Source organism: Pholcus phalangioides, unplaced genomic scaffold (assembly GCF_987345545.1).
Source record: "Pholcus phalangioides strain wild (caught in Gottingen) unplaced genomic scaffold, Ppha-v1.0 ptg000013l_1, whole genome shotgun sequence".
Classification (NCBI taxonomy): domain Eukaryota; kingdom Metazoa; phylum Arthropoda; class Arachnida; order Araneae; family Pholcidae; genus Pholcus; species Pholcus phalangioides.
This window is the reverse complement of record NW_028301606.1, coordinates 30,666,322-30,682,123: the sequence shown is the minus strand read 5'-3', so window position 1 is coordinate 30,682,123 and position 15,802 is coordinate 30,666,322. Positions and strand designations below refer to the sequence as shown.

The 15,802-nt window shown below is 36.4% G+C and overlaps 1 protein-coding gene across 1 annotated transcript; it reads left to right on the top strand.

The window, feature by feature from the left end:
• Nucleotides 1-11,538: 11,538 nt before the first annotated feature.
• LOC149078967 (uncharacterized) lies at nucleotides 11,539-15,585 on the top strand. Its single transcript, XM_089240475.1, has 2 exons — nucleotides 11,539-11,602; nucleotides 15,209-15,585. Exons 1-2 carry the CDS (start codon nucleotides 11,539-11,541, stop codon nucleotides 15,583-15,585), a joined length of 441 nt encoding a protein of 146 aa, XP_089096601.1.
• The last annotated feature ends 217 nt before the right edge of the window (nucleotides 15,586-15,802 follow it).

Here is a 15,802-nt window from a genome sequence, read left to right as displayed (position 1 = left end):
CGGAACGTGTTGCGTGCGTGCGTGCGTGCGTGCGCCCTTCATATAATCTGGCGCTAATATCATGGGGGGGGGGGGGAATGTATCTCTACCTTCTTTCAGCGGTTGATCCCTGCTTACTATTTCCAAATGCCGGATGTCCCAATTAACTCTCGTTGCCGATGAGGCGTGCCGGTGCCAGAAGGCTTTATTTGAGAGATCCTAATGACTGCAGATGAAAATACAAAATACAACTGCCGAGCACAACGAAGAGGTGAAACCTAATCAGCTATAAGCTTCAAATTCAATGATGTGACGTAACAAAGAGAGTGTTTGCACTTTAGAAACCATGTCTTAGAAATTATAAAGCATACCGTGCAGAAAGGAGTCGGTAACATCAATGAATAAATCTTTTTAAGAAAAACAAAACACGGAAAAAATCCCATGTGAAGTCTCCACGTTTTTCTACCAGATCCTGCACTGTAACGAAGTGCCAAACTTGCACTACGATTTAATTACGACGACTGATACTTACTTCAGAGAAAAGAGTCATGCAGAGAACCGTTAAACTTCCAGCGATATTGTCATTATTTCTGGACAATTCTTCAAAGTATACCCTACTACAATTCATCCAACTACAACGCTGAAGTTAATAGTTAAAATTTAAGTTAATCGCGAAAGAAAAATCCTCTTTACTTTATTTGCGTCATTGATCCGCGCAAAAATGTGAAATTTTCGGTGAAACTTTTCTAGGTCACGTAACCTCAAAAATATAACTACATACTTGAACATTCATAAAACACAAAAATCTCCCTTTTTTTTACAACGGTGCATTTAACTTACACACCATACATGCATGTATGAAAATATTACTTAACCCACCACAAAAATTTTAATAACAAATGAAGATAAGCTGGAGTTTTTCCCATCAACTACATAAAACACTTCATCCAAGAAAACAAGAAGAAATATACAAGAAAAACAGAAAAATAAATAAATAAAAGTTATTTCTCGCTTAATCAAACCCGTTGAATTCCTTCTCAAGCCATTTCGTATATTTTTTTTCGTAAAAAAAGAAAAAAAAAAACAGCATCATTTGGTGAAAATGACCGTACAAAAGGGGAAAAAAATAAAATACTGTTAACTTGAACCAGTTTCAGTGTTTATGTGATAAAGTATAAGTAACTCTCAGTCGCTCTCTCTCTCTCCACGTCCGACTTTAGGCTATGTTTTACACGACTAGTACTGAGTATGTGTGTATGAGTTTTTCTTTTTTATGTTATATATATTCTTGTCTTATAACTTCAAGAATATCAAGAAGCAAGATTTAGTGAAAAAAATAATAAATAAATAAATAATACTAGTACGTAGATAAGCCTTCCTCCACCTTCCTTCAAGTCAAAAAAATGGCTTAGTGGAAAATGTACGCTCGACTAACTGCAGTGAATTGCGAAAACGTTGGGAGATTAATGGATTTCCTCGTCCTTCAACGGAACGTCTCTCACTCTCTTCATTGTTAACTAGAGCAGAAAGGAAAACTTTCATTCCTTTCGAGCACTATTTTTTTTCATTTTCTTATTTATTTTCTACGATATTTTTTGTGCCTTTAGTTTCCACTCTATATATATATATATAAATTCCTCTCTCTAAAATGATACTATGTACCTTCTATATGTGGAACATATAGAAAAAGATGACGGTATTCCGGGAGACATTGCAAAAAATGCACGAATAACTTCTTCGCACTCTGAAATTTCATATAACTTCAGGCGAGATAAATCGACGTAATAGAGAAGGTTTTTACTTCTTTTTTTTCCAGAAAGTTTTAGAAATCTTTAACCTTTTTCTTTTCGTTGAGAGACAGAGAGAGCGCTCAATGGCTAACTAAGCGAAGGAAAAACTATGTGTTTTTGGGACCTGAATGACTCTGATGTCCATTTTCTTTTGTAGAGTGTCTGCAGTGGGTCCTAAAAAGGGTTCCCAATATCCCTTGCACAACCTACTTTTTTTTTGTATTTGTCTAACCTCGCACATTCTTGTTGAAATTGCATCTCTAGGTACATCATTTTTTATGATCTTTCTTTTGAAAATAGTTTATTTTACTAAAGGTCATATGTGTACCTAGATACAAAATTGAATTTTTTATACTGTCAATTTTTTTTGCTGCGCTACGCTGCATACACCCATGCATCGCTTATTCCGAGATACAAAGGGCAGGTCACAAATAAATACAAATACAACGCCACAACAGGCAAATTGCCCAACGAGGTGGCTGACTTAAGAACATCATGGATCCCCGAGCCATTTTTTGGAGGCCCTACCTACTACTGCTATACCACACATGCACCCCCCCCCCGCGGAACCCCCAACGAATCGGTACATGCGGGAATGTGCGTGTACGTGTAGTGAAACTTGACGTGAAGTTTTGTTGTTTCTCTGTAATGCTTGTTATGTGTAGTGCTGCCATCTGCCACCAGTTTTTCTAACTATGAGTGAAGTGTTATGATTGAATGATTTACCGTTGTAGGACTGTTGCTCTCTGTGGCGAGACTTTTTAACGGGAGATCGGCTCGCATTTGCGCCTTGAAGTTGGGAACCACAGAAAACCAACTTCAGCCGAGCACCACTGTGGGGTTCGAACCCGGATCCTCGCATCGCGAGTCCGTCACTATAACCACTCGACCACCACAGCGGCTATGAAGGAAAGAATCTCATGAACTAACGTACAAGCTCATTCTACTTAAATATCTCAGCGATTCAAATATATCATATTGAACTTAAAAACATATATATATATTTATTTATTTATTTTTTGAGGGGGGGGGATTCAAGGCAGACAGGGCAGCAACCTTCTAATTGGGTTTTTTAGAGCAAGGTAGCTGAATTGAAAGTTAATTTCTTTTATTTCAATAACAAAACATCCCCTTGTAATATCAATGGCATATCTGAGGTCTACACGTTATTTATGTATTTCTTCCATTTGGAAGCATGCTTCTAGGATCAACGGCTTACAAGTTACTTCAGAATAAAAAGTTTTTCTATGCACACTGTATATAAATTTCTCTCTTTCCAAAGTAATACTATGCATCTAAGATGGCGGAATTCCGATGGACATTGCTAAAAATCCACGAATACCTTAGCACTTCAGAATTTCATGTAACTTCAAGTGCAATAAATCGACACGCGCGCGTAATACATATATATAATATATAATATATATATATATAATAGTATAATAAAATGGAGGCTTCTCTTACTTTATTTTTCAGAAAGTTTTAAAAATCTTTAGTTTGTCTTTTCTTAGTCAAGAGAGATCTTAATGGTGAACTAACCGAAGGAAAAACCAAGTGTTTATAGAGATTTGAATGCTGAATGAACCAATGTGTAAATCTTTGGAAAAATAATTCTGTATATACAGTTTTCAATAAAATGCTACTAGAATGAACCTTAATGAACATTTTTATCCTCAAATGGGTTGAAAAATAATAAATTTTGGACTATCTATATCATTTTTTATGAAAACGTCATTTTTATGTCGAATTCATAAACATTCACATAATATTCTGGAAACACGATTGCAAAAAAATGAATGAATGATGCATTTTGTTATTCTTGCAGTACATTCCCGCTGGTGATGATGCAGAATATTAATGAAAATTTAAGTGAAAATTGCATGATATGCTCATAAGTTACAAATAAATCTGTTGACGTACGCGTAAATGTTTTGAAAATTAATTTTACATATCGTATAATGAGACATATACAGGGCGTTCATAATTAAAGGACCCTATTTTAAAGTAGCCTAAATCTTAAAAATCTGATACTTCTGATTTTTATTCTCAATGTTATTTTTTTGAATGAGGAATTTTTCCTACATTTCAAAATTAATAATTCTGTATTGTCAGAATCTTGGCTTTTCTATATTGAGATTTATATCCTGATAAAATAATTCATTCATAAATAAGATAAAATTGAAATTGATTTTTTTTTCTTCTGTCAATACGAATCTTAACTCTGAATGGTCATGTGTATATTTGAATAAAGATGGCAATACCTATTATACGAATTGATTTCCACTTTCTTCTTTGGTATTTGAGAAAGTACATTTTTAATGTAATTTAAGTACAAAATACAACTATATAACTACAATACTTTTTCATCTAGAAAGAGTCGTTTCTTTATTAGTGTCATTTTTTGAGAGCTGCTGCAATTTTACGTGTTCGAAGATTTATAATATCGCACTAAATTGACAGAATCGGAAATAAAATTCGAGGTAAAGACTGTACAACTTTTTAAGCAATATTTTAGGTGTTTATAGATAACTTTTTGGGGGTAGTCGGGAATCAAAGCGATGGGGTGTTGCTCCAGACCAATTCAAACAGAATTGGAGCATGGGCAGATGAATGGAACATGTCGTTTAGCATTGACAAGTGCATGGTCTCTCGTTTTGTTTCGAACAACCCACGTTTCTTTTACGAGTTGAATGGTGTCTCTATACCGGATACAGCTAGGGTCACCGATTAGGGAATTTGGGAACATTGTTCAGCGGTGGTCAAAAAATCGAATGGAATGTTCGGTTTCATCCTTAAAAAGGTTTCTTCGCGTTCTTTTAAGATCATTCTTCCTCTTTTCCGAGGCTTAGTTCGCCATGGACTGTAACGTTTTGGAGACCATACCTACGGAGGTTTTGGAGGGACACGCACTTGGTTGAAGGGGTGCAGACAGGAGCTGCGCGTGTCATTGTTGGCACATGCAAACACCAAACATGAACCCCTCTCTGTCCCTTGTGGGATATAAGCAGGCTACCTTACGGCTGGGCCATGCTGGGAAAAAAAAAAGCCCCGCCAGAGCCACCAAGACCGCGGACCGAACGCCGGCCGGCAATGGACCACAGGACCTCCCACCCACGAAAGGACTACAAACACTAACACCAAACATGGCCCTCGCGCTGAAACCCATTACCTAGCGACTGGGCCATGCTGGAAAAACTCTCTCAATGTTCGGGCCCGGTAGGCATCCCCGGCCCGTAAGCCACCGGACCCAACCCCACCGAGGCCCCAATCACCTCCGACTCACGGCATTCACACCCCCCTCCATAGTCCTCGGAAACCCCCGCCAGTCGCCAAGGGCGGATCGCCCGCAAGAGACCAACGAAAACATCCCGAGCCATCCACTTTCATCACCGTAACTCTGTTCCCAACCATCAGCCGATCTGCATCACCAACTCCTCTCATCTTGTCCTCTGTTGGAAGAATTTCGTCATAGGCCCGAATCTGAAAGTAGAACATGAAAAAAAAACACAAGATACTTGTACAAATTCAGGTCCAATGAACTATAAAGGTTTACACCTATATTGTGGGAATTATCGATATTGACCAATTGCTGGTTTTAATAATATCAAAGACTGAAGAAGCTGGGGTGGGGGGGGGACTTTTCCTTGCCAGTTAGAGACATATTTAGATTTGGATATTATAGTCCTAATGATATAATCAAGTCCGGATAAATTTCAAAGTTCAGTTGGCACATGAAGAGAGACTTAATTTTTCGAAAATGTTCACATTGGAAGAACGCAAGTGTCAGGCGATATGACCGACACGTTCGAAATACTCAACGGGATGGATAGGATGGACCGCGAATTATTGACACGCCGTCAATCGACTGCTTTGACAAGGGGACAACAGTAAAGGGAGAATTCAAGATTGTGGTGCTGCAAGGAATTTTTTTCTAATAGGGTTGTTAATAAATGGAATATAACTTATCCCCGGGGGTAGTAAATTCTCACACAATTGTGACACGTTTAAAAATAAATACAATAAACATGTTGGGATGGATAAATCGAGAAGTTTCCATGCCTAGATAAAAGACAGCCATAAATATTTTTATGGGCATTGTGTATAATATTTTAGGATGTATTTAAGTTTTTAGTTTTATGATTGCATTTTTAACTGGGTTGCTGTATTTTTGAAATATATGACATCCATATTTGTTATGGGCATTTTTCATTTTTCTCACAGTCACCTCGTTGGGCATTTTTCCTGTTGCGGCCTTGTATTTGTATTTGCATTTATAAAATCAAGGCAAACTGTCTATTTCACCCGTAACTATTTTAGTTAATTAAAAAAATCCCGTCGGATTTATTAATTTGCTGTATTGATGTAATGTTTCAATTGAAAAATATGCTAACAACACCTACTTACATCCGTTTTTTAAAAACAAGAAAGAAGTTCAGTATGAGGTAAACCATAGAGAGTTAACTTAACTAAATAGTAATGTGTTACAATGAGGTATGGTAAAGTAAGTATTGCCATTGAAAGTTGAATGCGATTCCTTTTATTGATGTTCTTTTCTAAGCAAAAAAACAGAGATAATGCTAAGCGTAAAAAAATTAAAGAATCTCCTTTGGCTATTCATCGTCAAAATAAAAGGGAAAAGGGGCCCCAGTGTCTTTTATTATCCAACATTGCATCCAAACAGCAATTAGGAGTCTTCTGCAGCAGCTGCTTCTCTATTTCAATTCGGCAGACGTAAGCAACTCTGCACTAGAGAAAGAAGACGAAGGGTCACCTATGGTCAAAGAAATAGCCGAAGTACGTATAGGAAAAAATAAATAAATAAAATAGAAATTGGTCTTTTTTTTTCCTTTCCTGCCGCTTACTTCTCTTATATTCCATCCATTAGAGAAATGCTGACAGAGCGAGTATTCTCAAATCAAGTAGTGTCGAGAATATACTTCTACCAAGTTAGGGGAGCAATAAATATTAGATGACCCATAAAGATAGACAAAGTAAAAATACAGCCCGACTCCGATATAACGAACTCCGAATCAACGAATTTCTTGATTTAACGATTTTTTTTTTCTAAAATCCTGAAGAAAATAATGATCAAATTCCTATTTAACGAATAAAAACCTTCGATATAACGATTTTTTTTAAAACTATCTGTAATTTTTTTTGTGTTATTTCTCGTCACTCAAAAACACAATCCGAAGAATTGACGTCCCAGGATTGTGACCATTCGCTCTGGTTTAGAGACAAACGAAAAAGGGGGGAAGTATAGGAATCTTTTCCTTTTTGACTAGAGTAGACAATAAAGCTGTTTAGATTGCGCGTGAGAAGGGTTCAGTGGGTTTTTTTCAATTGGTGTAACACAAATAGCAAAACATTATGCTGTGCTGTCCTCATATTTTGACCCTAATAAAGAAATGAAGTTGCTTCAAGTATTTTATGCTTTGTCTTGAGAAGCGCAAAGAATCGTCGATCATCTCAAGAGAAAGCGTTTTTCGGCCAGTCGGAAAATGAGTTTCAACAGAACGTGATGAAAATGTTCTACGTAACAAAAGAACTTCTATCAAGTAGTTTTCCCCCTATATTATGCATCCTGATTTTATTCTTAAGATAATTTTTTTTGCAACTTTTGTCAGAAATAAGTTGTAACAGCAACCCCCCGAAGTAGCATTCAAAGTTTACCGTTTCGAGTGTGCTTATGTCAGGGCCGTAACTAGGATTTTTGCTGCCCGGGGAAAACATGATTCGGCCGCTGGGACAACTATCATTTTGCCGCCCCTACAACTTTAAAATTCGATAATTTTATAACGGTGTTCTTCTTTACCACCTAAATTTTGTCGCCCGGGGCAGATGCCTCCCCTTGCCCCTCCTAGTTTAGGTCCTGCTTATGTGCCTTATTAATTTTACCACGATTTAACGAATAAAATTATCTATTTTTTTCTTATTCGTTAAATCGTGGTTCAACTGTATGTATTTGAACTCATTTTCAATAAAATTGAATGCTTTACATAAAATTTTACTTTAATTTAAATCTATTTTATCCGAGAAGCAACAAAGCAACAAAAGTTTCTCATAAATACTAATGAATACAAATGAACAGTAATGAATACTAATTGACTATTGTTTCAAGGTTAATCGCAAAACATCAATGCATTCATGAAAAATGTAAAATTTGCGTTGATTCGTTCAATCGCGAGCATCGTTTGTACTTATATCATCAGAAAAATAGTGTAAAAAAGGTAACTCTACAAAACTCAAATTAGCAACTTTCCAATTCTCAAAGTTAAAGGGAACTATTTACAGTCCGTCTCAAAAGTTTAGACACTATAAATTTTTAACTGCGCCATGGATACCGTTTCAAGTTTTGATTTCATTTGTTTTTATTGTGATCCGAATGCAAAAATCGACGTTAAACATTGTCGAGGAAATTTGATTTGGATTTTTAAACTCAAAATTTTGAAAAGTAACATTCTCAAAAGTTTAGAAAAACTTCCAATTATATGGAAATTTCGAAGATTGCGTCTATAACCAATGGTCAGTCGGTTAGCTATCGGATTGGGTTTCATTCAAAAGAAAATTTCCAAAGTCATCGCATATTTTGTACGATAAAATCCTTGGAGTCTTCCTTTGAAAGTAAAAAACAAAGGCTACGAAAGGCATTGTTATTTCTTTGAACAAGTTGAAATGATGTGCCTGACGTGTATTGACCCAACGTGCCCCTAAAGCCAAAACCTGGTGGTGATAGCTAACGCAGTGCTAGTTTACGTACTACAAAATCGTTGGAAGATTGGCTTCAACGCAAAAAAAAAAATTACCTTGAAATTATGAAAGATCCTGGAGTGAAAATTTTAACAGATACAGCTCATAGACAGAGCAGAGAAGCTTGTATTTGATTCATAAAAGAGTGGTTAGGAACTTAGACCCTTTCTTACATCCTTCACTGCACCAATGAAATATTTCACAGCGTTTGATGTTACTGAATTCGGAAGTTTTACAAAGCACCAGATAGAAATCACGCCTATCATTAAAATTTAAAAATCAAATTTTTTAATGTGTTGAACATTAATCAAACAGCAAAATAAAAAGGTAATTCGGCGTAAAATTTTACGAATTAACAACTAAAAACTACTTTATTCTATAGGGAAAACTACAAACTATCATCATCAATACGGGTATCCATTATATTACATTAATAATTTATCTTCTTTCAGCAAATGGCAAAATTCGAGACATTTTTTTTTAATGCGTCAACGCTATAATTAGCGATACCTGAAGACAGATGATGATGGCCGGAAAATGACGAGCGCCATTTTTTTTTTAACATATATTATTTGACAATACTGTCTTCGTTCCAGAGAGGATAAAATAATAATAATAATTTTAAAAAAAGGGGGGAACCAGAATAATTTAAAACATAGAATTTAGATAAAAACGTGTTTTCCTAAGATTAGGTAATGGCTCGAATAAGAAATTACCTGAAATATAAAAGAAACGAGGTCTTTAATGTACCGACTTCTTTTTTTAATATTATTATTATTTTATCCACTTCCATTTTTTACAGTTTAATGTGCATCAAGCTTTTTAGCAACAGTTACCTGCATGTTAATTATGTCTCTTTTCTCTCTCGACGAACGTTGAACACAGATGTTGGAAGTACTCTTAACGGTAAAAGTTGCTCGCAAAGTAAAATGAGTTTTCATAATTACTCTAAGCTTTTATGAGAACAAAACAGGCGATGAGAGGAAAAGAGAGAGAGACATTTTTTTATTTTGTTATTTAATTTTTTTTTTTAACATCGTAAGTAATTAAGCGAGCAATATTCATTCGAACGAAAGTCGTTATTATCGACAGCTTCAATGAGACGTTCGTTACTCAAATTAAGCTTTCCGTCATTGCCTTTTGGAACAGATCCAAAATTTTGTTCTAACAAATCCGACTTTTTTTCTGAAATATACTTTCGTAAAAATGATTTATAATTTTCAATTTTGTTCAATATTCAACTTTTGTCGACTCGATGTGTTCAACTGAAATGTGTTTATAACGATCGAGAGTGTGAGGCAGGAAATATGCCTCCGTCATTACTTACATGCTGCCCATTTAACACTGAAACGACGGAAGCGGTCACTTTGACCGCAAAACTATTTTGGCATACGATTACACCGAAACGGTTTATGTCAGGTTGTTGAGAGATTTCATGACTTTTCTCACCCTATTAAGGCTCCTAAATCCCTAAAATGTAAATGTTTTAGGTTTCTTAGTTTAGTTAGTAAAACGAAGTTCTACTTAGAACGACGGTAGCGGTCATTTTGTCAGCTGTAGAGATAGATATTTAACTAATATGATTGCAAAACATGCTGAAATAGACAGTCGGACAACTCTAATACGAATATTAATATTGGGGGAACAATTGTTCTATCATGGTGTTTGCTTTTCTCCGGAATCCATTTTGTACCTATTTGATGTCATTCAGATACACATTTGAAAAAGCTTGTCATCGTACTTTATTTAATTCACTTAGGGGGTTATGGATTTTTGAACTTATAATGCACTGCATACACTGGTACAATGTCACATGACAAAAATAATCTCTATTTTTCAGTATTTTACCGAATGACAGGGCTACAGCCCAAAGGCCAAGACGATTCTTGCTATTTTGTGTTTCTTCGCGATATAAATTCACTGTAGAAGAAACTCGGGCCTGCCCACAAAAAATTCTAGGCTGGGGGGGGCGCTGTGGTGGTCAGCTGAAGTTGGTTTTCTGTGGTTCCTAATTTCGGGGAGCGAATGCGATCTGGCCTCCCCATTAAAATTCCTCGCCACCGAGCGTAACAGATCTGCAACGGTAAATCTTCAGTCATGAAACTTCACTCACATAGTTCGAAAAATAGGTAGCAGATGGCAGCACTATAACAAGTATGACACAGAAAAAAGCTTAACGTTAGGTTCACAACACGGATACGCACATTCCAACATGTATCAAATCGTTAGAAGTTCCGCAGAGGAATATGGTTGAGATGCATGTGTGGTTTAGTAGCCTGGGGGGGGGGGGGAAGCTGCTGCATGATGTGGGGATACATTATTTTACCACATATTATGCTTTCGACTGAGCAAAAAATAATTCTTCAGTTGGTAAGCAGAGAAAATCTAGGTGTTGAGTACCGTGCACACACAAAATTGAAATCGCGGAGAAAGGGAACTTCTATCAGAAATAATGAAATTATATTACTCTACTAATGAATGTGTGGTTATATAATATTTTCGACAAAATCAACTCATTCAGTGCGCAATTCGATCGGCATCGAAAAGTTGCCTTAGCTGTCAGCAATTCGTGGTTTTTTCATTCCACACATGCGATCTCTTTGCAAATTTCTCAAGCGTATTACACTTAAAACTTTGTCAATGGACCGCCAAATGAGAATGAAGCCGCGAATTATACAAGAGCTGTGAAAATCATGGTCAAACCTCATTTAAAATAACAAAACATGGTACTAGTCTTCCCCGTTAAAGATTTCGCAAAGGAATGTATTACAGTGGAGAATGAAAATACAGTTTGTGACGAAATAAAAAAAATCTAAATTTTTACACGGGGCCCCGTGTCCTCTAACCTACAATTAGAAATATGTTGCTCCGTCTCTCCTGAGTACTGCGGACAGTTGATGAGATAAAGACCGCATAAGCACTTACAGGACACCCTCTATATTGAGATAGATGTCACACTGATTACGCATTATTCGATTCCATAAGAGATTAAAAAAACCACAATCATACAAATTCGAGAATGTCTGCTTTGAGAGTTGGAACTGAGGAATACTTATACCTGATTTCTGTTTCTTCTTCAAATGGTGAAGCAGTTTATCACATAGAGCGGTCAACTGCTCATTATGGTTGCGAACGATTCATTGAGCAGCCAATTTTAGGTCGCCCTAAACTGTGGATTTCTGAGGCCTCGAGGCCGGTTGTGCAGATAAACTCATCAATTATCTCTAGGAGATAGTATTTCAAACGATATTTGTATTGCCTAATGCAGGGTGCTTCGTAATATTCGAGATCACGGAATTAATTCACGATTATGAAGTAAATGACAAAAAATATTTGACGACTTTTTACTCATCTTTATGTTTAATACTAGTTTTTTTTGCAAGTAGATAGAAGAAATTGCTTGTCATGAAATGTTGGTTACATTTACTATTAAGTGTCTTCCAATGCCATAAAAAAATAATGTTGAATTTTGACGACAAAGGCATTCTCATTTTTCTTCCCTGACATAAAATTAAAAATAAATAAATAAAGCTGGTAGTGCGTGAGAACGACCTCTAACGGAGCATTAAATACCGCAAGCAGCCCATATTGTTTGCGAGGTAACACGTTTAGAGCTGAAAACGTGCGAGTGGTCTTTACTTTTCTCATTGCTTTCCGATATAAACGTTGTTCTTTGCTGCAAGAACATACATCTCTGTGTTTGAAAGTACCAGTGCGTGAGAACTGACAGTTTGAAGACCGAAAAATAAGAAGGGTGGATAAAATTTACGAGGACCGGATTTTTACGAATATTAGTAGGTAATCTGGTAGTACGCGGACTTGTCCGGCTGCCGGGCGAGAGTTTTAGAGAATTTTCGAAACCCAAAGGGTAATAAAAAGGTTCCTCTATCAGCGTCATAATTCGCTATTTTATTCGTTTTGGCGACGTATCCAAAATTGTATTTTCTACCGGTGGAAGAGTAATAAAGATTTTTATGAGTGTTGGAGCTTTACTCGGCTGTCAACTCGAAGCATAATCTATATCCCACCTAAGAGGAGCTTTATCCAGCTCAACCTTAGTTACGTGAAGTTTTGACTCGAAGTAATAAATATGGTGGTGTGGATCTAGAGACAAAACGGGCCGAAGCCCGTTTGCTTTCGAATGAGAACGCTATTAATCCAAATTACTTTAACATTGTTCGTTTTCTGATGGTTTTGTATAGAACCACGAAATAAACAAACCAAGATATTTATGTGTGTATTTTCACACTTGAAAATTTAATTTCACTACGACCTTCAAGTAAGGAACATGTTTGCTATTTTATTAAACGTTAAATTTATAATGTAATAAGGATCATTTTTAAAAGTTTTCCTTAAATGTTTCTTGTTTCAAAATTAAGAATTAGTTTATGAAACATGTAAGCGTGATGATGATATTGATGTATCAAAACACAAAGACAAAACACATTTTACTACTGTTCGTCTCAACCGCCATGATTGTTCAAAAAAGGACTTGGATGCAATCTCTCCTAATATAGACTGAATATCAGTTTAATGCCTTAGGTTTTAAATTATGATATACCATAAATCAAGTTCTTCGACAACGGATACTGGCTTGGTTCGTTAAGCACAATTCCGGGTTATGTCACAGGGATAATATTTTTATGGGCAGTGTATTATAATTTCTTAAACTTTTTTTAGTTCCTTGTTATATTCTTAAATTCGGGTAACGTGTTTAGGTTCCATGGAGATCCGTGTTTATGAATGGCGATTCACCTTGATTACATGCCGCTCAATGTCATCCGCAACATCTTCCCAGGGTAAAAATTAAATTCCATGTAATTATTATTTCCTTGTATCCTAAAAAAATTCTATATTCCCTTTTTCAATCAAAGAAATTCTCTCCAATTTTTAAATAGCCTTTTTCTTATCAATGGTGATCTTGTAGACTGCCAATCTTATATTTAAGTTGTCTTAAAATAATAATTATGTGATGACTTTTTATTCCATGCATTTAAGTTTTGGTTTTTCATATTTGAACATAGTTGCTTGACGTTCCATGTTTACGGGATTCAGGATTGCCCGCATGGAGGGCATGTAATACAATTACATTATATATCTATGGATTCTTTAGGAGGGGCACTAAGCTCTCTTCCAAAGTTTATTGCACCCTGAGTCCTCAGATTCCGGTGTCTCTGTCCAACATGGTGTAGCTAATATGAACTTCTACCGGTATAGGTACATGCACAATCTGGATTGCGATATTCGAATTCATGACTCAAAAAGAAAAACAATTTATAACTGAAAAGAATGACAAACTGAAAACTTTTACAAAGAATAAGAGAGGACAGCTGAACAATATTTTGCAGAAACGAAGAGAATGCTTGTATCCCGTAAAAACGGAACGTAGGGTCAGCGTGTGAAAATTTGAGAAGTGGTACTCGCATCGAAAATAATATTGATTACGGTACGCCTTGGTAAAAGATAGCCCAACTCTGCTACAACTTGTTACGAAACGCGTGGTAAACATTCAGCATCAGTTATGAGTAAATGAAATGCAATTGATATTCACAAATTATACAATAAAGTCCACAGTTTTTTTTTTAGAATTTTGTGTGCGTGCGTGCGGGGATGGACGTGTAAGTTTTGTGAATCTGACCTGTTTCTGTGTAATGTTTGTTTATGTGCAGTACCACCCCATTTGCCATCAGTTTTTATAACTATGTGTACAAAAGCTCCGAAAATACTCGAATGATAACATTATCCGTGATTCTAATAAGCAACGTCAACTTTATGAAAGATTGAATTTTGGATTAATATCGTGCTCTGCAGAAACTCGAAATGAAGAATGTCTTTCGAACTGGCTTTATTTCACTCGATGCGCAGTGAGAGATATCTACCGCCCTATTGGGAGCAATTATATTCGACAGCAGGAAATTAAAGTCTAATTAAATCTCGATCACTCGTCTTTTTAATGAAGTTAAAAACGAGCAGACACAATCTTTCACATACCGAACGTTCTTCACTTGCTGCGAACATGTTCTCCATCATCTATCTATTCTGGTCGAAAGCTGTTCCCGTTGGACGTTTGTCTCATCAAAATTACGTGCTCTCCGAGATAAGCCGTGATGAATTGCCAGATAATACCTCTTGTGCCCCTTCCCCCCTCGAGAAAGAGGTCCGCTACGATTTACTCAGTTCACCTTGCGCCCGTTAAGCGACTATTTCAGCATACTTTATCTTAATTTGGTATCAAAACAAGAGACGCTAGTGTTATTTATCACATCATCGAAGGAAACTGATTTTTATTGTTTCCAGAGTCCGTTGTGCTGATACGAAGAACGATATTTCATTAGCAATGCTACGCTGTACGGAATTGTTAGAATAAGTAGCTCTAACAATAGGATAAGAGAGAGGATTAGATAGCTTTTGGCGCAAGGAAATTCATTTTTGGCTCTTTGATATCTTTTGGACGTCGAAAAATTCATTGAAGTAGAAAGTGATACTTTCAATTTAAAAATTACTTCATTTAAATTCCAGATTTTCGTGATACCTTTGTGGAAACATTTTTAAATTGAACTAATCACATATTGAACAAAACCAATATTGTCACTCATAGTTTTGTTGAAACACATATTGTTATCTATAGCATTGTTGAAACACGTATTTTTATTTACAGTATTGTTGAAACTCATATTGTTTACTTACAGCATTTTTTCAAGCTGAAGCCATACTGGCTGAAAGTCTAATTTCCAAAGGGTATCATGGCAAACAAATTGTTATCTTCTCTGACAGCCAAGCAACACTATTGGCTCTTGACAACTTCCTCAAGTTTCAACTGTGTGTAAAATACTGCACTGACTGGCAGAATGCTGATAACTTGGCAGCATTGAGCAACAACATCACCCTTTACTGGGTTCCTGGTCACGTAAATTTCCAGGAAAATGAACTCGCAGACCAGATAGCCAAAGAGGCAGCGAACATGAAGCTATCTGGACCTGAACCTTTCTATCCTGTTTCGATGTCAACCGTCAAAGGAGATGTGAAACAATGCATAGAAGACAAACACATGCGGCAATGGAACTGAAGGCAGGACTGCAGACAGGCCAAGCTGGCCTTGGGAACCCATCCGAATATTGCCAAAAAACTTATCTCATTGAACAGGAAACAAATTCGACAGGTTATACAGATCATCACTGGTCATGCTAACCTAGCGAAACACCTACACAACTGTGGCTACACAGATTCACCTATTTGTCCTGCGTGTGGAGAAGAAGACGAAACTCCACTCCACTATGTGGGAC